The 27,844-nt window shown below is 36.1% G+C and overlaps 1 protein-coding gene and 1 long non-coding RNA gene across 6 annotated transcripts; both read left to right on the top strand.

The window, feature by feature from the left end:
- The first annotated feature begins 138 nt into the window (after window positions 1-138).
- LOC113332421 (probable leucine-rich repeat receptor-like protein kinase At1g35710) lies at window positions 139-24,148 on the top strand. The gene is made up of 7 exons (XM_026578967.1): window positions 139-3,208; window positions 3,300-3,699; window positions 3,829-3,898; window positions 21,809-21,905; window positions 22,033-22,165; window positions 23,630-23,765; window positions 24,092-24,148. The coding sequence occupies exons 1-7, from the start codon at window positions 139-141 to the stop codon at window positions 24,146-24,148; spliced, it is 3,963 nt and encodes a 1,320-aa protein (XP_026434752.1).
- A 112-nt stretch (window positions 24,149-24,260) lies between these two features.
- Window positions 24,261-27,374, top strand: LOC113332546. 5 transcript variants are annotated; one of them, XR_003351585.1, is made up of 9 exons: window positions 24,261-24,479; window positions 24,653-24,700; window positions 25,172-25,294; window positions 25,508-25,609; window positions 25,868-25,907; window positions 26,070-26,153; window positions 26,264-26,463; window positions 26,548-26,647; window positions 27,091-27,374. It is a non-coding gene; the product is annotated as an uncharacterized LOC113332546 (long non-coding RNA). The 5 variants fall into 5 exon arrangements; XR_003351584.1 differs by having other exon boundaries at window positions 25,868-25,913; XR_003351583.1 differs by lacking the exon at window positions 25,868-25,907 and having other exon boundaries at window positions 25,511-25,609.
- Window positions 27,375-27,844: the final 470 nt, after the last annotated feature.

The following is a 27,844-nucleotide window of genomic DNA, read 5'->3' as shown; positions in this document are numbered from 1 at the left end:
CTGTAAAACAGCAAGACGGACAAAGTTGACTCCAAATGAAGTCTCTCATAAAAGAAAAAACAACAACAATGTTATTATATATAGTACACCCCATATGAAGATTTGGTTCATCTTGCAACTGTCTTTCAATTTCCAAAAATGTTTTTACAAGTAATATTTGCATTGTCTTTGGTTTCAACGTACAATGCTGGTGTTTTTTCTTTTGATTCATCGTCTCCTTCTTTAAATCACAGAAAACAGTTACATTCAGTAGAAGAAGAAGTAGAGTCGCTCTTGAAATGGAAATCAACCCTAGGTAACCAACCCCATTCTTACCTCCACTCCTGGAAAAGAAGTTCAGTTGCAAATACAACGAGTCCATGCAAGTGGTTCGGAATCACTTGCAACAACGAGGGAAGCGTCACTGAATTGAATTTAACTAATTCAAATTTACAAGGTACACTTCAAAGTTTTAACTTCTCATCTTTTGCGAACTGTGTCAGTCTTGACTTGAGCAACAATAAACTCTCTGGATCCATTCCCTCTCAAATCGGTACTCTTTCAAAACTTACCCACTTTGATCTATCCATGAATAAGTTTTCCGGACATATTCCACTAGAAATTGAATTCCTCACAAATATGAGTTTGTTAGACCTTTCTCAAAATCAGATAACTGGTTCAATTCCTGCTTCTATATGCAATCTGAACGACCTAACCTCTCTATATCTTGATGGAAATAAATTGTCTGGTTACATTCCTCAAGATATCGGAAAGCTAATATCTCTTACTGATGTTGCATTTTCCATAAACTATCTCATTGGTCAAATCCCTACTTCTATTTGTAACCTTAGCAACCTAAATACTTTATACCTTCATACAAATAAGTTATCTGGTTATATTCCTCTAGAAATCGGAAAGCTAGAGTCTCTTATTGACTTGGAATTGTCCAAAAACAATCTCATTGGTCAAATCCCTACTTCTATATATAACCTTAGCAACCTAAATATTTTGTCCCTTTTTGAAAATAAGTTGTCTGGTTTTATTCCTCTAGAAATTGAAAAGCTAAAGTCTCTTGTTAACTTGGAGTTGAGCACAAACAATCTCAGTGGTCCGATCCCCGCATCTATATGTAACCTTAGCAACCTAAATATTTTGTACCTTTTTGAAAACAAGTTATCTGGTTTTATTCCTCTAGAAATTGGAAAGCTAAAGTCTCTCATTGACTTGGCGTTGAGCACAAACAATCTCAATGGTCCGATCCCTGCATCTATATGTAACCTTAGCAACCTAAATATTTTGTACCTTTTTGAAAACAAGTTATCTGGTTTTATTCCTCTAGAAATTGGAAAGCTAAAGTCTCTTGTTGGCTTGACGTTGAGCAGAAACAATCTCAGTGGTCCGATCCCCGCTTCTATATGTAACCTTAGCAACCTAAATATTTTGTACCTTTATGAAAATAAGTTATCTGGTTATATTCCTCTAGAAATCGGAAAGCTAAAGTCTCTCATTGACTTGATGTTGAGCACAAACAATCTCAACGGTCCGATCCCCGCATCAATATGTAACCTTAGCAACCTAAATACTTTGTACCTTTATGAAAATAAGTTGTCTGGTTTTATTCCTCTAGAATTCGGAAAGCTAAAGTTTCTCATTGGCTTGGACTTGAGTAAAAACAATCTCAACGGTCCGATCCCCGCATCAATATGTAACCTTAGCAACCTAAATGCTTTATACCTTCATACAAATAAGTTGTCTGGTTTTATTCCTCTAGAAATCGGAAAGCTAAAGTCTCTCATGGAAATTGAATTGTCGAGAAACTATCTGACTGGTCCAATCCCTTCTTCTATATGCAATCTTAGCAAACTTAACAGATTGTACCTTCACAAGAATCAGTTATCTGGCACCATTCCTCTTGACATTGCAAGGCTAAGCTCTCTTTCTGAATTTGGAATACACCAAAACAATCTCATTGGTCAAATCCCTGCTTATTTATGTAATTCGACAGTCGGAATGCTACAGCATCTGTATCTATTTGAGAATCAGCTTACTGGACCAATACCCAGACAACTTGGAGAATGTCCAGACTTACTCGAACTGGATTTGAGAAGAAACAGTTTGAACGGAAGCATTCCACTTGAGATTGGAGGCTTGATTTCAATACAGATCCTGTTGGATCTCAGTCAAAATGAGTTGAGTGGAGAAATACCGTCAGATTTTGGAAAATTAAACAAACTGGAGAAACTAAATCTGTCCCACAACAAACTTTCGGGTTCAATCCCACCTTCATTTGTTGAAATGCTTAGCTTGACTACTGTCGATATTTCATACAATCAACTGAGCGGTCCTATTCCGGACATCAAGGCCTTTAAGGATGCTCCTTTTGATGCATTGAAGAACAACAGTGGTTTATGTGGTGGTAATCACTCTGGAGGTATTAAGCCATGTAACTCGTCAGTTATCATCGGAAGAAAGAATGCCAAACCAAGACTTGCTGTGATAATTTTAGTTCCACTGTTTGGTTCCTTGTTTCTTTTGTTCACATTTTTTGCTATCTATTTTTGCTTGCGAAAAAGACTAGTCGTAAGAAATATCGAGCAGGCAGATCAACCAACAACTATAAACACAAGAAGAAACGTATTCTCGGTAGAGAAATATGACGGGAAGCTGGTGTTTGAAGAAATAATGGAAGCAACGGAAAACTTTGATACCAAATATTGCATTGGGGCGGGAGGATATGGCAGCGTCTACAAGGCGAAGCTATCGACAGGTCAGGTTGTTGCTGTGAAGAAGCTTCACTCGTCAGATGAAGATTCCAACATGATTGATCATATATCTTTCGAAAGCGAAGTTCAAGCATTGACCGAAATCCGGCATAAAAACATCGTAAAGCTCTTTGGTTTCTGCTCTAGCATAGAGCGACAAATCTCATTCTTGATTTATGAGTTTATAGAGAGGGGGAGTTTGAAAAAGATTTTATGCGATGGGGAACAGGCGGTAGAGTTTGATTGGATAAAGAGGCTAAGATTCATCAAGGGAACAGCTGCCGCGCTTGCTTACATGCACCATGATTGCATTCCAGCAATTGTTCATAGGGACATATCTAGCAACAATGTCTTGTTGGATTTGGAATATGAAGCGCGTGTTTCTGATTTTGGTACTGCTAGGATGTTGAAGCCAGATTCATCTAACTGGACATTACTTGCAGGAACATATGGATATATTGCTCCAGGTACAAATTTAATAGTTACTGCTATCGGCTAAGATTTTTAATAGTTTCATATCCATTTCTCTTTTCTGTTATCTAATGAATGTTGTTTCAGAACTGGCCTATACAATGAAGGTAACCGAGAACTGTGATGTTTATAGCTTTGGAGTACTTGTACTAGAAGTACTACACGGTAGACACCCATCTGAGATTATCACATTACTCTCTCCTGAGCTCCTTCCAACGTCGTCTTCAACTTCGACTTCGAATGTTCGGGTTAAAAATATAATGCTGAAAGACATCTTAGACGAGTGCCTTGAAGCACCAACGGATGCTGTGAAGAAAGAACTAATGTCCTTTGTAAAGGTTGGTCTCTCATGCTTACGAGGTGATCCACATACTCGGCCAACAATGCAAGAAGTGTCGGTGGAGTTATCACGATCAGCTCAGATCAGGACATCTTTTGGGAAGCCCTTTGAAACTGTTACATTGGGTGACCTACTGACGGGGGACTCGTAAGAATGATGTGCAGCTAAATCGTCTGCATATTCCCTTCACTTGTCTTCTTTAATTATTCAGTTGCAAGAACTATTCCATATTGTCTGCGCATATACATTTCACTTGTTTTTTCTTTAATTATTCAGTTACGATACTGTTAAGAATATCCATGAAGTTCTTGGTTCAAATGTTGTGCAAGAACTATTCCGAGCCAAAGTTTTGATGATGTAGCCAATGGTAATCAAAATTTTGATGTTTAAACAACCGGATCCCATCTGAATATAAAATCTGATGCCGTAAAAATAATCTTTGCAGATATTTATGGCAGACTCCTACACAAAACGGAAAATGGGTCATTTATCCAAATATATTTAAATCATGGTTCAAACTAAATGTCCCGACTATTTTTAAACTTTTGTCCATTTAAACAGTATCAAAATCTAAATGTCCTTTTTACCCGGGAAGTCCAAAATTCAAAGACTTAAAGGCCTAGACAAATAAAGCTCCCACGTTGAATGGTGAGAAAACCCTCGCTTTCTACTGGCCGAAATAGGCCTTTTTTGAGTTTTGTGAAACAAAAATTTTGGTGAGGGCACTTGACAATGTATGATTGGTTTAGAAAGAATAGGAAAAAAGATAAAAAAAGGTAATCAAATTCAAATTGGAATTCGCGATGACACTTGGAAACATATGACTGGTTTAAAAAGAATAGGAAAAGATAAAAAAGGAAACCAAATACAATTTGGAATTCGTGAGGACACTTGGCAACGTATGATTGGTTTAAAAATTACAAACTAAAAAGGAAAACCAAACCTACCGTGTTTGGAATTTGGGCTATTTTACATTTCCTCCTCTCCCAAGATCGCTAATTAGCTTTTCCTCCCCAAATAGATTCAAATTAATGTTTCCTCCCGTCGTTAGCTTTTCCATTCATTGCTCGGTTAGCTGAGTCAGCATATATGCACGCGTGGCAGAACAAAAACACTTTTTCAGTAAACTACCGAAAATAACCTCACACCTAAAACAACGCTTATCCACATGGACTGCTCACGAACCAATACCTCGCTTTCTACCAGCGATTGGCTATGAGTACAAACAATCAGATGATGACCCAATTACATAACAAATCCATCTGATCGGTGTTCTATGTAACCGTCATGAACTACTTCACATCCAGATCTTCAATTATCTCTCCACCGTGGCAGCTACTGTTGCATAAACACCCAAATCAACAAAAATTAGAACTAATTGCCAACCCATTCAACCGCAGCAAACCAAAATTTTGATATCCGAAATCAAAATTAAAATGATGAAAAATAGTTTGGTGATACTTGGGATCAAGTTCAGGTACATGTTCTTCGATCTGCTTCTGTTTTTGTTCAATCGTTTCAAAAGATTTCATTTAGCCCCAACCATTTTAAATATACAACAGAAGAAAGAGGAAACCCAATAACCACCTAAGACCAGTGAAGAAGAGATTAGTTTGATTTCTTCTGGTATTATATTTAGCCCCAACCATTTTAAATATACAACAGAAGAAAGCTGAATTATGAATTCAATGCTATTATATTTATCAAACACGTCTTTGGAATGAATACTCAAATTCAATTTATAGACTGGACTAAGGGGTATATATATGGTGATTGATTGCTGATTGAGGTGAAACTGATGAGTGCTTAAGAGTTCTGGTTTGTTAGATATGAATGGGTTGTGTATAAATTTAATTTTGCAGGGAAGGACATTTACCAAAGAAGTAGACGAATTCCAACGGAGTTCTCTCCATTACCATATGTGGAATGCATATCTATTGTTTGAGAGAAGGCCTAAGTGACTGTGTTACTCTAGTTAGTTATATTCTAAAAATGAAATAGGACGGACACATATTTCGCACAAATCTAAGAGGGTATTTTGGGTAGATTTTAAATAATAATATTAAAATGGCCACGTGTGCGCAATTGCTGACTCAGCTAACTGAGTAATGGATGGAAGAACTAACGGTGGGAGGAAACACTAATTTCAATCTATTTGGGGAGGAAATGCTAATTAGCGATCTTGGGAGGGGAGGAAACGCAAAATAGTCCTTGGAATTTTATGGAATTCCAAATTCGTATCTACCGTATAAGGACTCTTTTTTCTAAATTAATACTATCTTAAAGGGAAAAAGAAACCACATATTTTCTGAAAATAAAATGAATATCTAAAGGGGAAAAAAATCCACGTAGTTTCTGCGAAAATAAAATGAAAAAATAAATAAAATATACACATATTCTCCACCTATTTAATGTGTTTTCCCACCACGCCAAATGAAAAATACATCGTCACAGCACACCAAATCAAAAATGCATCGCCACGGGACGGGGCGAAGCCCCAAGCACACCAAATCAAAAATGCATCCCTACGGGGCGTGGCGAAGCCCCGCATATACCAAATCAAAAATGCATCATTACTGGGCGGGGAGAAGCCCCGCGCACACCAAATCAAAAATGCATCTCCACAAAGAAAAGGAAACCAAATTCATTTTGGAATTCGCCTGGACACTTGGCAATATATGATTGATTTAAAAAATACAAACTCAAAAGAAAACCAAACCTACTATGTTCGGAATTTTATGGAAATCCAAATTCAATTTGGAAATCGGGTATAAAGACTCTTTTTTCTAAATTAATATCTAAAAGAGAAAATAATCCACATATTTTCTGCGAAAATAAAATGAATATCTAAAGGGAAAAAAGCCACATATTTTCTTCAAAAATAAAATGAAAAAATAAATAAAATATACACATATTCTCCACCTATTTAATGTGTTTGCCTGTCACACCAAATCAAAAATACATCGCAACGAGGCGGGACGAAGCCGCACGCACACCAAATCAAAAATGCATCGCCATGGGACGGGATGAAGCCCCGCGCACACCAAATCAAAAATGCATCCCCACGGGGCGGGGCGAAGCCCCACATACACCAAATCAAAAATGCATCATCCCGGGGCGGGGCGAAGCGCCGCGTACCCCAATTCAGAAATGCATCCCCGCGGGGCTGGGTCGACGAAACCTCACGTACACCAAATGAAAAAAATAAAATGCTCGGTGCGTAGCACGGGCACAAATTTAGTGTTCATAACATGCAGAGATATGCACGACACTTCCCATCTTTAAAATGAAACAAAAAAGTTTATTGCCTAAACTTCTTTGTAATCCTAAAACTACAATCAAATTTCAGGAAGAGATAGTTGTCCGAGACATTTTGTCAAATAGGAATTGACCAACCCAATATTTTTTGAAGAATTAGTTCCATGACAATTTGAACATGGGAATAAAAATTATAAATGTACTATGTAGTTAATATCGGATATCGGTTCATCTCGGCCGGGACCGATACACTGGTACGATTTTATATCGGGGATATTATCGTTGAAATATCGGTTCTAGATTTAGAGACTATAATTTTATATTAAGCATTTTCTCCACACATTTTCGGATAAGATATAATAGATAACATCAATTTTATTAAAAAAACAAAAGAGTAACTTTAGTAGACTTGCTTCGAGAGCTACATGCACCTCTACTACCATCTGGAAGACTTTCTTCGCCAAAATTACCCTTAAACTTTATAGAAAACGATAAATACCGTCTCATATCGGGAAATGTAGGAAAATTTCGTATCTACCGATACGGCCGATATTATCGGGCGAATATCGTATCCCCGATATCCTTCTTATCGTATCGTTCCAAGCCGATATCCGAAATATCCCCGATATATCGGCCGATATTAACTACATTGATACTACCTAATTCTGTACATACAAATTACAATTTATCACTTTGCATCACACTAGAATCAGCAAGGAGTAGTTAAAACCCCCATATCTTTCGATTTCCTTAGTTTTAGTTCATTTTCTCTGTAATTGTAAGTGGTTGCAAGTCAAAAAGTTTTGAGGTACCTGAAACCGCTTTTAGCTTTGGAAGAATTTCAGTGGGAATTTGCAATCTAAAAAGTTTTCATGGTGTAGGGGTACAGTACCCGGGTACTCATAATGTTTGTGTGTGGAATTAGGACGGGTTGTTAATATGGGTTCGGATGCGGGACCCCGACCCCGAAGATCATCTTCACCCGAAAATCTGAAACTTCTCTGTTGGCCATGTTTTGGGAAGCCCTTTGAAACTGTTGTACATTTGGAGACCTACTGATGGGTGATTCGTAAAAATGATATGTAACTAAATCATCTACATACATTCATTTCACTTGTTTCTTTTTTAATTTAAATCTGATGCCAAAAAAAAAAAAAAAAATCTTAGCCGAAAAGCGTCTTTGGTGAACTTCTCTACAGTCCACCTACCTTCCAAAGCGATACTTCTTTGCTCAGGCCAAATTACTACAAGGAATTGAGCTTTCATAGGAACTTCTCGCTCTTTCAAACTTTGGTTTTGCAGACCTACTGCTGGTATAAACAAATCATCTCCATATTTCTGTCATGTTAAAAATTATCATTTGAGCTCTGAATGGAAGTAGGTTATATCATGTACAAAATACTAATTACTTTCTTTTTGAAAGTTAAAAACCAACTAAAAACAGGAGGAATGTTTACAATAGTCTTGGCTCTTTCTCTAACATAGATGATATAAGGATATCAAACAGAAACATAGATGATAATTCTAATTAACTGCCGAACACCAATAAGTATAATTAAACGGTACATTGTAATATATATTAAACCCATGTCAATCACAGTTTACACGCAAAAAAGGCTCCTCGTCTCTAATATCAACATTAGGGAATTCACTAACTTTAGCATCATCAGTGCCGAGACATGGATCTTCTTTAGTGGGCATTGTTAAGGCAATATAAAATCAAAAACAACTCCGACTTCAAGTAACGAAAAAAAGACGAAAAAGACATAAAAAGAACAAAATAATTATAGTACGGAGCATGTGAGTCACTTACGGCCAAGATCTTCTTCACTGTCATCGTGTTGCTCAAACTCCATGCTTGTTGTATTTGATATAAGTTATAACACAGGAATCTAAACAAGTTAGTCGCTGACCACCTTTCACTGACCAAACATCAATGAATATAAGGATATAAAAGAGAAACATAGATGATAAATATAATTAACTGCCGAACACCAATAAGTATAACTAAAAGGTACATTGTACTATTTATTAAACCCATGTCGGTCACGGTTTACACGCACAAAAGGTTCCTTGTCTCTAATACCAACATTAGGGAGTTCACTAACTTTAGCATCATCAGTGCCGAGACATGGATCTTCGTTAGTGGGCATTCTTAAGGCAATATAAAATCGATAACAATTTCAACTTCAAGTAACAAAAAAAAGACATAGAAAGAACAACATCGAGAAATCATAGATCAGAATCAAGAACACTGAATGAATCATAACCACTAATCCAAAAAAAAAGCTCCAAAAATTAAATTGATCTGTATAAACTGACCGTGCTATCAATTAAATGTCAAAAATAAAGCAACTAAATGAAAATGAAACATGCAAGCACACATCTAAGCAAACCTAAATCAAATCACAAAAACCGAAGTTAGATAACCTAGCAAAGAAAACTTCGGAATTAGGGCAGGAGAATTCAGAGATTAAAACGGTAAGCTCCCGACGGTACTCTTTTGATCAGACGAATTCAAAAATGAAATTAAAATCCTAAAGTCCCTTACCTGAGACTGAGTTCTATCAGATGAGAAGAGAAGAGAAGAGAAGAGAGTCGAGATAAGAGAGAGAAAGAATTTTTATTTTATTTTATTTTCATTATATGTTTTGTTGGACCCGGTAAAATAAATTGGGTTATTTTCGTGATTGGGCTTACGCAAATTTCACCTTCGTTTTTTAGAACGATTTTTTTGGGACCATGGTTTTTTTTGGCACCTTGGTTTTATTTTGGATAAACGCATTAGAAGTAATTCTAGGTCACCCCATATTTAGTTATTTATTTAATACATAATCTACCCTCTTAATTAATTTTAGGTTATGATTAGTGAATGATTTAGTTAAAAACAATTAGTGAGATTAAATTAAAAGATGAGTTTATTATTAGTTGAGTAGAATTATTGAGAGAGTAGAGTTAGAGAAGATGAAGGAGATAAACATGGAAAATAAATTTTTTTTCCAATTCACTAAGTTTGAGTATTCAAATGATGAAAACTCATCTGATTCTTCATCTCCATCCTCTCCTAGAATATTTGTTAATCTTCAAAATGATCCGGATTTGAACTGGAATTTGAACAGTTCGGTTACTTTGTATGAAGAACAAGTAACCGAATTCATCTGAAGCTGTAGTTCGATTGCCCCGTGAGATGAACAAGTAACCGAACTCATCTGAAAGTGTAGTTCGGTTACTTGTTCCAAACACGCAGATTACCGAACTCTCTAATAATTTCTAGGAGTTACAGCGTTATGTTCGGTTGGTTCTCAACTAACTGAACTTTGGTGTACAAAGTTCGGTTGGTTCGCAAACTGCATGCACTTTTGATCTAACCGAACTTTACGTAATATAAGAGTATATAAGTTTACAAATTTCGGTTCTCTCGCAAACTTGAACCTAACAGCTAACTAACCGAACTCTGAGTTCGGTTTCTGCGATAAAATTGTGAAGTTACCGAACATGACTCTGTAACTCCTATTAAAACCCTATTTTGATGATTTCTATTCAATTGAAGCAATCAAAATCAAATTAAAGCGAAGGGTTTGTTGGAAAATACTTCCGGAGTGGTCCCATGGCAGAATCAAGTTGCGGCTAGCGTCTTTTATACTCGATAAAATTATTATGTAACCGAACTTAATTGTGATTGCATTGATGTTGTTACATTTCTTAAATAGACGGTGGTGGTGGTGGTGGTGGTGCGAGGAGGTGGTGGTGGTAATCGGTGGTTGGTGGTGGTGATAATCGAAGGTGGTGGTGGTGGTAATCGGCGGTGGTGGTAATCGGTGGTTGGTGGTGGTGATAATCGGAGGTGGTGGTGGTGGTAATCGTCGGTGGTGGGCGGTGGTGGTGTGATAGGGCTGGAAACAACACTATATTTATCTAACTGCAAGTGCACAGTGTCTAAAGCAACACAGGGCAAGCACAGGTCAGTTTCACAAGGACTTGGAGGGATATTTGCTAATTTTTTCTAAGCTTGCTTGTTAACTGGTCTTCCTAAGGGGCAGTGATGATGAAACAGTGAGAAAAGATGATTTTGTGGTGTTATGAACACCACTGATCGGTGAGGAGTGAGCAGTAGCAAGGGGGAAATAATGAGATCAAATGGAAACAACAGCAAATGTAAACAGGGAGATTGAGTAAATGGTGAGAAGAGTACTAGGGCCTTTGATTCCACCACTAACTTACACTACTTGTTCTGCTCCTAACACTAACCTTGTCCTTATAACTGATAATAAGAGGGATGTCAATCCTATGCATATCTAAGGTCAATTTGAGATGGATGATTCAATCACAACTAAGGTAATTCTCCTAAGTATTAACTGTCTTTTCAAGGCACAGCTAATCAAAAGGTTCATATATGTTGTTAAACATGAGTTGCAGTTCTACAACACAGAATAATTCTAACTACAATGGATGCATTACATACACTGTGAAAGTTAAGTGTTGAAGTCCTAAGACTAAATTTCATCCTAAACAATTAAGCATAACAAGGTTATTGTCAAAAACATGAACAACAAATAGCAAATTAGGACTTCATCTCAACCCTAGCAAGAGGAATTAGAACATTAAAACAGAAATTGAAAATCAAACAGAGAATTAAAATGGCATTGAAATTTAAGTTCAAACAGAAATTAAACTACATAGAACCACTAATTGGTGATAACTTGGCTAACCCAAGCACACTCATAACAGTCTACATCATCTTCTATTTATAGTTTTACATGAAATCCCTAATTTCTAAACACTAATTTTGAAAGAACCCTAATTTTGAAAATCGAGAATTCACTCACTGATTCTCTGAATTTGTCTCCTCTGCTCTCTTGCTTGTCCTTCCTTTCCTCTTCTGCTACAAACCCATGCCTTCTTGGTCTTCTCTGCGCTCCTAGTTAACCCTACCTTCTCATTGCCTAATTCATAGCATCCAGGAATGATGCTAGAAATGAGAGAGAGGGAAACTAGGGAGATGGGTTTTTGTCGGGTGGTTGTGGTGGTGGAACTCGAGGGATGGGAGATGGTGGCAGTGAACATCGGGGTCTGGTGGTGGCAGGATATGATGGTGAAGGAGTTGCAGGTGATGGCAGAGTTTTTTCTGCAGACGGTGAGGGAGAAGATGGAGTCGATAGAATTGGAGAAGGGTGCGTTTGTTTTGAGGGTATAGGTGTTAGGTTATGGTGTTGAGCGGGCTCATCAAATTTTGATGTCAGCGAGGGGAAGATGTTGGATGAAAAGATGAGAGAATGATCCAACGACGCGATGGAAGTGGATGTGGAGCGACCGTTGGATATGGAATACATCAAAATTGACGGTCCAAGATGGAGTTAAGTACTATGATGTTTGACAGGAGCTTCAAGATTTGATGCTCGGTGATGAGACGAACGTTGGATGATGTGATGGATCCAATCTGACGGCTCTCATGGAAATGGGTATGGATATTGGAAATGGATTTGGGTGGTTTTTGGGCCTTGGGTATGCCAATCCCATATCTTCTTTAAGGACAATTCTTCCTCTTCAAGCCCACTTCTAGTTGATCCGGCTCTTGCAAACATCATTCTTCGCTGCCTTTCTGCGGGAGTCTTTGCCGTTTCTTTGCTCTTTTCGCTCCGTGAGTTAACCAGACTTTATTTAGTACCTAAAAATGCAAAATTAATTAAGAAAAATATTTATTCTTGAAAACAACGAAAACACAGAATATGGGATAAAATGGAGCGTTAGTGCACAAATGATGAGTTAAATGCCAATAAAAAGGTGCAAATATATACAATATTTGGCACTCATCATGGTGGGAGGAGGTGGTGGTTATATATATATAGGTGGTTATTAGGTTGGTTTTAAGTTAAATTAGGTTAAGGGTAGGTTAGTCATTTCAACGTTTTAGGATATCCCTTATCACTATAGGGAAGGTGGCCTAATAAAATCATGGTCTCCTCAAAAAAACCATGGTCCCTAAAAAATCATTCTTTTTTTATTTATTTTCTTGAACCAACGGTCCTGGGCCTAGTTAGCAATTCGACGAACTATTCGCGAATTATACGCAAATAGTTCCGAATCTGAATTTTACCCGTACCAAACGCGTTCGATTGCAGCTCGGACCTGTATTCGCGGTTTTTTTGGTTGTACCGAATTATGCGAGAATTTTCCGAATTCGGGACGTTTAATTCGGGTGATTTTTATATCAGTTTATACTGAATTGTGCGCGAATTTTTCGAATTCGGGACATTTAATTCATGTGATTTTTATATCAGTTTATACTGAATTGTTCCCAATGACGTTGTAAGATCATCACCTATATTTCAAGACGTTGTTGTAGAATTGCTTTCGTATTCGAGATTTCAGGCATCAGAGTGTAAAACCCCAGTCGACCCAAGTTGGTTGCTCCACCATCCATGCATTCACTCTCACTGGAACTTCAATTAAACCAAATTTCAGTCCACATCCAAATCAATTCAATTCGACAGAAAACCCATCATCACCTGCATCTCCACTTTCATCTAACTCCCGTCATCACTGGGATGCACAACCTCAGCTAGTTACCATCAAAATAGACCCAGATTAAACCCAATTTTAGACCACTCTTCTCGACTGAATCCAATCCATCTCCTTGAAAAAATCTCGTTCATACATGTACAGCATCACCAGCATCTCATCACCAACAAGTTTTCGGATTTCGAAAACTGAACCTTCCAATATTATCGAAGATGAAATTAGGTTTATGAGTTTCTCTCAGGATAAAGAAGATATATATATAACTGAAACTTCCAATATTATCCTTAGTATTTTTATGACATTCCTTCACTACCCTACGGTGCGGATAAATCCGCGGATTTACAAAACCAACCGCAACCAAACCGCTAAACCTTGTGGATTTGAGAATTCACCCGTGACCGGCCCATAGACTCTTGCGGATTGGTTTCACCCGCAATTTTGTGGACGGTTGCGGATGAAATCTGCGGTTCCGGATTGTATGCACACCCCTAGTCCTGGGTGAGCAAAAACACTGCTCGGTCGAACTCGCAAAAACACACAATTCCCGGATTTTATCAAAATTAATCTGTATTTTGGCAAGTGGACACCCAATCTGTTTCTCGATAAATTGGCCACGCGTGAATTTTTGAATCCGGTCTATAAAAGGCGGAAAAGTAAACCAGTTTCATGAAGAATTAGGGTTAGAGATTTGAACGAGTTTTAAGGAGATTCAATTGTTGTTTTTCATGGGTTGGACCAATGTAGTTGATCTCGGATTCTGGTTTGTCTCGGTCCCGAACAAGACACTGGTACAACATTGTCACGGGGAGATTCCATTTCCAAATTTTGGTGTAATCTCGGTTACAACTTTTATACATATATCAATATAATCAATCTCGGATTTCGGTTTTTCTCGGTCATGACTAATATACTCGTACAATTTAATCTCGGGAGATTCTCTCTTAGGAGTGTTCTTTGAACTTTATTTTCAAATTTTATAATATAGTTTATAAAAAAAAAAACGTTTTCCACACGTTACCCCAATTATTATATACGTTTGGGAGGGATTAAAATTTTAAAAATTAGAAATAATCATCGGTTTAAACTTTTATTAAATGTATAATTATCTAATAAACCTTGTTTCTCTCCCACCAGTTATCCCTACCCAAACCGAACAGATTTCATAAACCCCAAAACAAAGTACCAAATGACTGTTATACTTTACTAGTAACTCCACGTTTCCACCCATGCGTGAGCGGATTGAAAGAAACAAATCATCATTGTTAGAGCACTGCTCAGTCGAACTCGCAAGTGTTTCTATCTCAAGCTTGTTTGTCAAGTTTAGTTGCCAAAACTATAAGTCTTGATTTCTAGTCTACTTATAGCTAAGTCTCGGATTATGATAGAAAGTGTGGTTGAGCTTAGACTTCACGGCATTCATCGATTGAAGGCTAAGAACTAGTAAGGGGAGCTTGTGGAACTTCATCGACAAAATGTATGTGGAGACTTGAATTCTATCTACTCTATCTCGTATTTGTGACAAAATTCGTATATCTATATACACTTCGATTATACACATTTGATATTTCTAGATGAGTTTAACTCGCTTACATATTTCTCGAAATATGTGTCGGTAAACTTTCGCTTTAACCAAGTTCATTTTATACTCTTAACGAAAGTCAAAAGATGATCATGTGAAAATTGCCTGGTAACATCTTACGTGATTTGTGTGAGACAGTCATTTGATGTAGACCCAGAATGTTTCGTATTGATCTATCGATCACTTGAAGATTGCCTTGAAGCTAATAGTTTGTGTGAGACAGTTATTGCCGTCTTCTAAGAATGTTTCAATGATTGAAATGGGAGTTTAGAAAAATTAAACATGATTGGATATAGCACAGTATGCGTACTTGTATGCTAACTGTTGCAAGTTATTCCAAGTCCGGGAACCATAGTATGCATACCCGTATGCGTACTGGTTGGTTAGTTGAAAGTCCAGGAACTTAACCGTATGCGTACCAGCGTAAGTTCAAGTCCGGGAATTCAACTGAGTTTGGTGGTATGCGTACTCGTTCGCATACTGGCGAACCCAGACCAAGTCCGTCCACTTAGGTATGCGTACCTGTTTGCATACTTGAGTAGGTTATGTTATAAAATCGGTATGTTCATGAACTAATACATTTATAAATTAAGGAATGCAATCTTTTGCAAACCGTGGTTATAATGTTCATGAATTGATTCGATTGAATCAAAATCGATTTTGCTTCAATTGTGTCTTATATACTTCTATGAGAATATAAACAATCGAACAACTTTATAACTAGTTTCATTTGAGTCATTTGAACTAGTTGTGTTAAGATGAACAAGGTTGATATGAAAGTGGTTATATGGATAACTTCGGTTAACTATTCTTGAGCCAACAAGGTGTACACGCTTAGGTGCGATTACCCATATCTAAATGAAGTCACTTTTCATTTGTGTGTAACAAGCTAAGTTCGATCTAACGGTTGAAAGATTTTAGCTTGAGTCTAAACAGGTTTTCATCTAACGATTAATATTGACTGCTTTGTTACCAAGGTAACATTGATTGAAAACCTTGGTTTGAAGACTATAAAAGGGAGATCTCTAGCAACTGGGAAACCTAATCCCCACACCTCCTGTGTGAAACTAGTTGTGACTAGAGTCAATTCTCCTTTAGACTAGGTTTTTCTAAAACAATTATAGGTTAAGGACTTAAAGACTTCATTGGGATTGCTTGTCAAGTTTAGTTGCCAAAACTATAAGTCTTGATTTCTAGTCTACTTATAGCTAAGTCTCGGATTAGGATAGAAAGTGTAGTTGCGCATTAGACTTCACGACGTTCATCGATTGAAGACGAAGAACTACTAAGGGGAGGTTGTGGAACTTCATCAACAAAAGGTATGTGGAGACTTAAACTCATCTATCACTCAAAAGTCTATCTACTCTATCTCCTATTTGAGACAAAAGTCGCATAGCTATATAAACTTCCATTATACACATTTGATATTTCGAGATGAGTTTAACTCGCTTACATATTCTCGAAATATGTGTTGGTAAGCTTTCCATTTAACCAAGTTCATCTTATATTCTTGATGAAAGTCAAAAGACGATCATGTGAAAATCTCCTGGTAACATCTTAAATGATTTGTGTGAGACAGTCATTTCATGTAGACTCAGAATATTTCTTATTGATCTATCGATCACTTGAAAATTTCCTTGAAGCTAATAGTTTGTGTGAGACAGCTATTGTCGTCTTCTAAGAATGTTTCAATGATTGAAATAGGAGTTTAGAAAAATTAACCACGATTGGATATAGCACAGTATGCGTACTTGTATGCTAACTGTTGCAAGTTATTCCAAGTTCGGAAACCATAGTATGCATACCCGTATGTATACTGGTAGGTTAGTTGAAAGTCCGGGAACTTAACCGTATGCGTACCGGCGTAATTTCAAGCCGGGAATTCAACTGAGTTTGGTGGTATGCGTACCCGTTCGCATAATGGCGAACCCAGACCAAGTCTAGCCACTTAGGTATGCGTACCCGTTTGCATACTTGAATAGGTTATGTTCTAAAATCGTTTTGTTCATGATTATACCTTAATAAATTAAGGAATGCAATCTTTTGCAAACCATATCTATAATATTCATGAATTGATTCGACTGAATAAAAATCGATTTTCCTTCAATTGTGCCTTGTATACTTCTATGAGAATATAAACAATTGAACAACTCTACAACTAGTTTCATTTGAGATATTTGAACTAGTTGTGTAAAGATGAACAGGGTTGATATGAAAGTGTTTATATGACTAACTTCGGCTAACTATTGTTGATCTAACAAGGTGTGCATGTTTAGGTACGATTACCCATATCTAAACGAAGTCACTTTTCATTTGTGTGTAACAAGCTAAGTTCGATCTAACGGTTGAAAGATATTAGATTGAGTCTAATCAGGTTTTCATCTTAAGGTGAATATTGAATGCTTTGTTACCAAGGTAACATTGATTGCAAACCCTGATTTGAAGACTATATAAGGGAGAACTCTAGCAACTGGGAAACCTAATCCCCACACCTCCTGTGTGATACTAGTTGCGACTAGAGTCGATTCTCCTTTAAACTAGGTTTTTCTAAAACCATTATAGGTTTGAAGCCAGACCCGATTATTTTCTTTATAGTTTCGTGTTTCGATCTTGCTGTATTCTATCGTATTGAGTACTATCTTCTCTAAGATTTGCTCGATATTTAATCTCCGATAGAAAAGATAAAAATTAGTCACAAACACCTTCGTCTCATCGGTTGTACATTCCACAACATCTTTTTTCGCTACCATACGATTAATATTATTGTGAGGTGATTGATATTACTAGGCTAGTCTTCGGGAATATAAGTCTGGTGTATCAATTGGTTCCTGTTCACCTTGATTTATCAAAACACGGAACAAAACTCTGAAGTTAACTTGTAGTAGGATAGTGTCTTAGCGGCTTAATATAATGTGGTGTTCAAATCTGGACTAGGTCCCGGGGTTTCTCTGCATTTACGGTTTCCTCGTTAACAAAACTTCTGGTGTCTGTGTTATTTATTTTCCGCATTATATTTCTTATATGATTGAAATATCTCAGGTTGTGCGTAGTTCAATCAATTAGATAATCCAACCTTTGGTTGTTGATATAAATTAATTGACATTTGAACATTGGTATTTGGTACCGTTAAGTTGTTTCACATAATAATCAGGCTCGTGGATTTCTATCTTTTTGATTTTCTGAGTACATTTTGAAACAGAGATACAACTCTTGGATATATTTCTATTGATAGAGTATGACTGTCTAGGAATTATATTGGAGTTTTTCCGTACAAATTGTCTAAACGAAATATTGGGTGAGGTTGTTAGACCCCCGCGTTTTCAATTGGTATCAGAGCGGGCAAACACTTTTAAGACCTCATAAGTCTGTGTTTGTAGCGACCTGACATTAGTGGAAAATGAGGTTTTTATGACCCATATCCTCAACCCTCAATGGCGGTCTATAGACCATGAATCGGTCAAAACGGTCTACATTTAATAAAATTGCGGACCACATTTAAGAGCATTAATGTTGGTCGTTGTATAAAAAAATTTATCATTATTTTATTCCTTGTTGAACGACCCACACTGCTACCGGTGAACCTAGTGTATCCAATGGTTCAATTTTTAGATGAACGGCTAGATATGAAGATACATTTTATATATAATTTGAGTGGAAAATGCTGGCTCCAGAATGGAAGTTAGGCCAAAAGCTTGAATTCTAGAGCTTCTGGCCCCCTACCAATAAGAATTGAGGATTTTGCTAATTTTTCGTTTGAAACACATATATTTGGGGTGAAAATTACTCACCGTTCCCGTACCAAAAATAACATAACCCTAATTTTCTTCTCATCCCTTCCCCCCTCAGCCGATTTTCGTCTGCTTATTCTCCTTCGTTTTATCTTCTCCGTGTTGTATTTCACATCTGAAGGTTGGTATATAAACCTGTTTTTGCATTCTTTTTAGTACCCTATCAAAATATATTAGTTTTCAGATATTTTGGTTGATATCTCAAGGTACCCTCTTCATCATCTTATTTGGTTGTCAATTTACTTTGGGATTGTTAAGTTTGTTGTATTTTCATCTCTTGCCTTTTCTGGAACATTCTGACGACATATTTTTGAAGTGTGTATTTCAATTTGACATTGTGTCGCGAATCAAATTTGGGGTGGTTAAGATGTTGTCTTCCATATTCATTTAGTGAAGATGAGAATTGATTTGAAGTCAGTGAGAGGTAAGTCGTCGCTTATCGAATTATATTTCAGTTTTGTTTCTTTGTTTGGATAATTTCAAGCTTAATCTTGAGATGTAAAAATCTAAAATGTGGATAAATCTCAAATAAGTGAATGTTGAATAGCATGCAAGTATTTTAATGGACATCCTATTTGATATCTATGCACTGGATAAAGTGGTACTAATTGCGACGTTGTCAAATTTTTGTGCAACCAAACCATGTCCTAATATTATCGAATTATATTTCAGTTTAGTTTCTTTGGATAATTTCAAGCTTAATCTTGAGATGTAAAAATCTAAAATTTGGATAAATCTCAAATAAGTGAGTGTACATGATTTCTGGATAGCATGCAAGTATTTTAATGGACATCCTATTTGATATCTATGCGCTAGATAAAGTGGTACTAATTGCTACGTTGTCGAATTTTTGTGCAACCAAACCATGTCCTAATATTATAGTTTTTGTAAAGCACCCTTTCGATTTTATAGAGCTCAAAATTTTAGGATTAAAGATGGAGTGATCTTTACTAACTTCTGTGGCTGGATTAGAGTATTAGCAACTAAATTTTGACACTCCTTACAGATTTTTTGATCAAGTTTTACCCAATAGATTCAGAAAAGATTAAGTTTTTCCCTGAAAATCTTTAGGAAACTTAGAAGGTAGACGCGTTGTACTGCTGCTTGAGTTTATGTATTTTGGTACTACATTGCAGACGATATATAATCAATTGATTAATAGAAAAGATAATCTGTTTACATGACAGACTGAGTTTATATAGCTCAACAGAATATGTCTCTCAACTCTAGCACTTTTATACCTCATACGTGCATAGCACACGCTCAATGGACACGACTCTACATGACACACACAGTCACATTACACTATAGCATTATGTAGCAAACATTGCTATTAGTTTTACCAATTCATATGATCATACTCACTCCAGTGACTCGCAATGCATATTCTGGTTCATGACTTAACAGAGTCCATAAAACAACTGTAATATATTGCAAGTGTTCGGAATATGCTGGATCCAGAATGGAAGTTAGGCCAAAAGCTTGAATTCTAGAGCTCCTGGCCCCCTACCAATAAGAATTGAGGATTTTGCTAATTTTTCGTTCGAAACACATATATTTGGGGTGAAAATTACTCACCGTTCCCGTACCAAAAATAACATAACCCTAATTTTCTTCTCATCCCTTCCCCCCTCAGCCGATTTTCGTCTGCTTATTCTCCTTCGTTTTATCTTCTCCGTGTTGTATTTCACATCTGAAGGTTAGTACCCTATCAAAATATATTAGTTTTCAGATATTTCGGTTGATATCTCAAGGTACCCTCTTCATCATCTTAGTTGGTTGTCAATTTACTTTGGGATTGTTAAGTTTGTTGTATTTTCATCTCTTGCCTTTTCTGGAACATTCTGACGACATATTTTTGAAGTGTGTATTTCAATTTGATATTGTGTCGTGAATCAAATTTGGGGTGGTTAAGATGTTGTCTTCCATATTCATTTGGTGAAGATGAGAATTGATTTGAAGTCAGTGAGAGGTAAGTCGTCGCTTATCAAATTATATTTCAGTTTTGTTTCTTTGTTTGGATAATTTCAAGCTTAATCTTGAGATGTAAAAATCTAAAATGTGGATAAATCTCAAATAAGTGAATGTTGAATAGCATGAAAGTATTTTAATGGACATCCTATTTGATATCTATGCACTGGATAAAGTGGTACTAATTGCGACGTTGTCGAATTTTTGTGCAACCAAACCATGTCCTAATATTATCGAATTATATTTCAGTTTAGTTTCTTTGGATAATTTCAAGCTTAATCTTGAGATGTAAAAATCTAAAATTTGGATAAATCTCAAATAAGTGAGTGTACATGATTTCTGGATAGCATGTAAGTATTTTAATGGACATCCTATTTGATATCTATGCGCTGGATAAAGTGGTACTAATTGCTACGTTGTCGAATTTTTGTGCAACCAAACCATGTCCTAATATTATAGATATTGTTTTTGTAAAGCACCCTTTCGATTTTATACAGCTCAAAATTTTAGGATTAAAGATGGAGTGATCTTTACTAACTTCTGTGGCTGGATTAGAGTATTAGCAACTAAATTTTGACACTCCTTACAGATTTTTTGATCAAGTTTTACCCAATAGATTCAGAAAAGATTAAGTTTTTCCCTGAAAATCTTTAGGAAACTTAGAAGGTAGACGCGTTGTGCTGCTGCTTGAGTTTATGTATTTTGGTACTACATTGCAGATGATATATAATCAATTGATTAATAGAAAAGATAATCTGTTTACATGACAGACTGAGTTTATATAGCTCAACAGAATATGTCTCTCAACTCTAGCACTTTTATACCTCATACGTGCATAGCACACGCTCAATGGACACGACTCTACATGACACGCACAGTCACACTACACTATAGCATTATGTAGCAAACATTCCTATTAGTTTTACCAATTCATATGCTCATACTCACTCCAGTGACTCGCAATGCATATTCTGGTTCATGACTTAACAGAGTCCATAAAACAACTGTAATATATTGCAAGTGTTCGGAATTGTCGATGAGTTCTGCGCGTTTGATGTTGTTCATATCCTAAAACAGATCGAGAAAAGAATACATTGTCCATAGATTTGGTTGTAATTCCAGTACTCTTGCGCTTCTACAGACACTCAACATCAGTTCAATGCACGAGATAGTGGTTGGAGCTTCACATCACCCATGTCTCTGTGATCCAGGTGAAAATGAGGTTGTTGGTGCGGGAGGTTGTCGACTGCTGGAGTTACGATTTGTATAGTATCCACAATTGAATTACAAATATAAACTTAACAGTAGAACCAAATTACAGATATGCTTTGTTAATTACGTTATTTTCAATTGGGTCTGATTCAGCACAAAATGATAAGGTTTCGCCAATCGACGTGGGGTGCCTCTACATTTTATACAGCATGGAGCAACCTACCAGTTACCACGCTAGGGAAGGAAATGGTCATGCTGCATACAAATTTTCTCAATCAAATCTTATGTAAGTTTTCTCGACATAGAGTTCAGTAGTTCATGATTTTATGAATTCAGATCCTCTAATATCGATTTACGATGTCATTTCAAAGTTGCTGATATGTCAGTAGTGATATTTAGATTTCATTTATGAAAATAGTGTGTCTCTACAGAAAACACAGGCGTAAAATATCACAATAACAAGATTAAATAGTTATCTTCTCGATTCCTTTGCAACCCTAGCTACATGCATATTTTGATTGTTTAACATTCTTTTGGGAGGCTTAATATTACTTTTCATTTGTTTGATCTTATTAATGTTGTTTTAGAAATTTGCTAAGTGTATGGAGTTTAAGGAGATAATTTCACAAAGTAAATGGAAAATGGGTAGGGGTATCTAATGTTCTCCGGAATGGGAAAAAATTGCTAAGTAAATTATATGTAGATGTAATGTTTTTATTTTAAAGAAATAATTATTGAATATTGATTTGTAGCTGCACCTGAGTACATCAATGGTAATCTTAGAACGATAAGTTATTTTGATTTCCGGACTTTAAGAAAGGCTAGAAGAATTTTAATCATGCGAACTTGCCTGGAAATGGTGGACTTGGACCCGTCTACAAGGTATGATTGCATAACTTTGATAATTAAGTCTTCCCCCAACAATGATAAAAATATCTAGCAGTAACTGAATATTGCATGATCTTCAATGTGACATTGTAAACTGAAAAAGTATGCGATTCATCACGAACTAATGCCTGCAAATCAAATATTTACACTACAAACACCCATTAGAAATCAAGAGGTGCATTTGTAGTTTAACGTGGAAAATTATGAGTATCCAACACAAAAACTTGGGTTAGATGGTGATAGTTTGTTTCATTTTTCAGTTCTTTGTTATTATTTGGAATTGGATGCCATAGTTATTATCATGTATGGTCCGCAAGAAACTATACACGAATGTGTTTTCTTCCTTCTGCCAAGTAGGTTTGAGAGAAGCTTTGAGGTAACTCGCTTTAGTCTCGAATTTCCTTAGGCATTGAGAAAGGGAACTAATAATTCCCATATTTATTGATTACAAAAAATTAGTAAAATTACTACTGTTAGGATTGTGATTCCAGTCATCTACATAGGATGATGTCGTTGTTATCAGGTAATTGGATAACTCGCATGACTCCGCACTCTGATATAGGGAATGTATTTACATAATAAACGAAATAAATAAATTGAAATTAAGTGTCTGATAATTTGATAGATTAAGTAAGGTAGAGTTAAAAGTAAAATAGGTTCGGATGTTATTTCTTAACTTATTATGGAGTTAAATGTATTTCAGTTCATGCATTAGTTCTTCAAGTTGCTGCTTACTGGAATTGCTGGAATCAATAGTGGCATCTCTAGGCTATCCATTTTGCTATATATTTTTCTTACCTCTGCAGTCCGTGCAATCAAGGGACAGTTCAAAGATCCCTCAATAACTCTTTTTTGTGAGCAGGTTCATGGAGGTCAAGGATAACATTGCAAAACTAAGGAAGTGCTTTGCTGGATCGTTGAGATTGGACGATTTAAATGCCATCTTGCCGTTGCCATTGAAAGACCTAAATCGTTTGTTTTCAGACCCTGAAGAGGAGGTCTAGCATAACAAATTTCATAAAAAGAATGAGAAATGCTTGTGACTGCGATGATGGCTGGAGCAATACTTGAGTTAGGTTCATAGAGCACATGGAAGTTTTGAATAAGAAGGGTTTACCATACGCCTGTCGTTTTTCCTCAATGAGACATATTTGGATGGTAGATGAATTGGAAAGTTGATGAGGGGAAAGATAATTTGAGCATATTAACTGTATATGGTTGCGATAAGTCAACATGAATCTCGAAGTTCTAAGAGTTGCTACTTTGATTTATTGTATGTGTGTTTTATTTTTTTGGAAATTTGTTCTCTGTTCTTTTTTGTCAGTATTCCGATGTTTGGGGTATTACTACTTCTACTGCTATCGATTGGGAATATGGTTGATACAGTAACTCAGGATAGCCAACCTGAGCCCGTGCAACGCACGGGTGCAACACTAGTATCTCTAATAAAAAAAGATATCTCTCTCTCCCTCTTCAATGCGTCTTCTTCCAGTTTCAACTCCAACAGAAGAAAGAGAAATATCTCTTCTTCCCCATCTTCTTCATCTCCCTCCCTGCTTACAAAAGAAAAAAAATCTCACTCCGTCACCATCTCTCCCACTCTTCTTTAATTTCTTTCTAACTCTTACAGAAGAAAAGATAAGATCTTCTTCATCTTCTCCTTCTTCTTCTATATTTTTTATCACAAATATAAGAGCAGTGTAACTTTTAAGGTATACATTGATTGTAAAATCATTATTTTGTAGCAGATCTATGTTTTCAATATGATTTTGTACTGTATTTTCCTGTAATTGATCTTTATTTTTAAATGAGTTAGAGTTTTATACTTTAATAAAAGAATTGGGATATTATTGTGATTGGGTTTTGGTTATTTTTTTAATTTCAGGGATTCAAAAACAGAGGATGAAGTACCAACTGATTTACCAGCAGTAAAGTAATTTAATGGTTTTTTTTATGATTACATCTATTTCCTTCTGATTTTGATTTATGTCCATTTTTGGGGTTTTCATGAAAAAGAAACCCTAGGTTTTTAATTTGGGGTTTTTTAATTTGATTTTGTACTCGATTTATGTTTCAAATACAGCAGCTGACCTAGGCTGATTCGTTTTGGGGAAAAAGAGAATAAACTTCATTTTGCCATGCTTTTTTTCTTTTCATTAGATTAAAAGTCAGATTGAGCATGATTTTAATCTGAAATCTAGGATTTGCTAGACATGATTTGGTATGTGATCGACTGGTGTTTGAAGTGTGTGGGGATGTTTAGTTTGTTTTTTGATTTTCTGTTTGTTTGTATTCAATGGTGGGTTTGGGGTTTTTAAGAGATAAAGGTTATTTAGGTTATGAAATGATTAATGTTATATGTATATTGTGTTCTTACTTTGGGTGTTTAATTGAAATGGTGTAGGGCTGGTGAACTATCTGCAGTGGAGTTGGAGAATCTGATGACAATTGTTGCCAAGTACAATTCAAAATTCCAGACTGGTTACTGAACAGAAAGAAGGATTACAAGGACAGAAGATACTCTCAGGTTATATCTAATGCTCTTAACATGAAGCTCAGCAATGATTTAGAGCGTTTTAAAGAATATCAGGTGTATTCTTATGTATTTAGATAGTTGTATGAACTTCATAGTTTTGTAGCTTAATTTTGCATTAGTTATTCTTCGATTTTGCAATGATTTTCTATTTATTCTAATGATTGTGTTGTTTTTGTGTTGTTTTGGTGTATGATTGTGGTGTAGAAGACCAAATGGAATCACATTCTGTGCAGAGATTTGCTTTCTGCTAAGAGGATTTAGCACTGGTTTCTTATGCAAGAGAAGAAACTCATGATGCATTGGATGGTAAGTTTATTTTACCCCATCTCTCATATTCGGAAAATTTAGAACGATTGTTTAATTACATTCAAGAAGTTGAGTATGTTATTCTCTTTGAAAATGAAGACGTAGTTTATCTTAATAATTTCACTGTTTCGGTTTAGGAAGTGAAGTAAGAACTCGTGTTTTAGTTCGCCAGGGTGTATGAGTTTTCCATTGAGGTGTTTTCTTATTTGTGTAATTCACTAATTTGTGGATGTTCTTGTGTTCTCATTCAACTGAAAGTATAAAGCAGAAATTTACAGGTCATAGTAGCTCATTGGAGGTAGTGGTAATTGTTTTATCATTTGGTTCTTCTTTCTTTCTTGCTTCAGATTTCAAAATAAGCAAATATCCATGAGTTAATATATGTTCTTCCATCTGAACTTCTTAACAATGTAAATAAAGTTTAATATAGGCTCTTACTAATTCATTTTCATTATTTCAGAGACATTGTAATGCACTCAGCTACCAAATTTATATCTAGGCACGCGGATGTCATGGCAGGAGTCCTTGCAGTTAAGGGAGAAAGGTATGGGTGTGAAGTTGAACATTCATTCATCTGTTTCAAGTAATTTTATTACCCTAGCAAGCTAGTTCAGGATCGGAAGGCTGAAAACTTGTGTTTCTTTTCATGTGCAGGTCATACATATTTCTGGATAGTTTTTATCCCCATCGTTCTAAGCTTTCTAACCCTCACATGCACATTTTACGTTAACAACCCAGTATGCATATAACTCTATTTACGATGAAGCATATTGGGATGAAGATGCTCAGGCAAAAATTGGTATTCAGTACTTGTTTTGGTTGAGATAGGTGGAGAGTATTAAGGCAATATTGAGGTAAACGTTGTACTACTGCTGTTTTTCTATAATGTGGATAAATCTAGGCAGAAGAGACATTTGACTGACAGTTATCTCTTGTAGCTTGTAGGCTTCTGGTGAAGACTACTCTGTTGAACCCTGCGATATGTGAAGGTCCTTCTGTGCTCTTATTGATTTTGGAAATATACAAAGAACTACATAGGTAATCTTAGCTCCTGAAAATGTTATGCAATGATGTTTTCCAGATATTTACCATTGGTAGCATCATCAAAGTCTACTGGGTTGGAGCTTTTGATTAGTTCTAAAGTTTGTAGGATGTTTATTTAGTAGAAATTCTGATAGCACCTGCATGATGCATCTGTTAAAGATGATTGGTCCAAACAATTTCATTTCATACTTCTCATATGCACAAACTAATGCATATACTGTTTGTTACATAGGTCTTGTATATATTAGGCTTTTTGTTTGACAGTTAAGTGGCTGAATGCCATTATACTAGTTCTGATTTTTTTGATATGAAAGTTTCCCTATGTACAAGTAGTATCCATACTCTGATTTTGCGTTTAAGTAGTTTATGCACAATCTATCTATTTTGTTTTCACTGCGATTCAATGCCTTACTGTATTTTTGTTGGTTCTTTTTCAGGTTGTTTAGCTTTGAAACCTGTTCTGGTGGTGAAATTCTTTGATGGAGGAGATGTTGAAGATCAGAATTCTGGTGATTATCCAATGGTTTGTATTTAGATCCCTATGTACTTCTATTTTCCTATAGTGTGTGGTTTAGTTGTCTCTTTATGGTTTTGCTGGTTAGTTGCATTTCTCTCTTTATATCAATTGTATTCAGTTATGGGTTGTGCAATGAATACAATGAATGTTTAATGGAATGGAATTTGGTCCAGCATTATTATTATTTGAGTTTGATTTTCTTCTTATTTAAGCTTCATTTGAATTCTAATTTGAGATTTAGTCGGATTCAGTCAGGCCAGACGGATCAGTCAGATTCAGTCAGCCCAGATGGATCAGTCAGATTCAGTCAGGCCAGATAACCAATATGAATCTATTTTTTTATATTAAGGTTTATATCTATGACTGATTGTGGTCAGTCATAATTACCGTTAAAATCTGTCGTTGATATGAGATTTTCAACGACCCCCAGAGGCACGTCATAGTAGAAAAAGACGCTCAAACAGCGACCCTTTCTTTGACCAAGAATGCAAGTCATTTAACTCGTATCTATGACTTTCTTTGTCGGTCGCAAAACTGTTATTTTCCACTAGTGCATGAATCAAGAGAAAGACTTGTCTATCTCACATATAGATGAACATTCTGTTCCTATGAAACAGACAAGTATTGTTATGTGTTATCCTGATTATCTTGCTGACGAATCTGATTCTGAAGTA

The sequence above is a fragment of the Papaver somniferum genome, unplaced genomic scaffold (assembly GCF_003573695.1).
Source record: "Papaver somniferum cultivar HN1 unplaced genomic scaffold, ASM357369v1 unplaced-scaffold_131, whole genome shotgun sequence".
NCBI lineage: Eukaryota > Viridiplantae > Streptophyta > Magnoliopsida > Ranunculales > Papaveraceae > Papaver > Papaver somniferum.
Note: the sequence above shows the minus strand (reverse complement) of the source record. Positions and strands in the feature narration are given on the sequence as shown.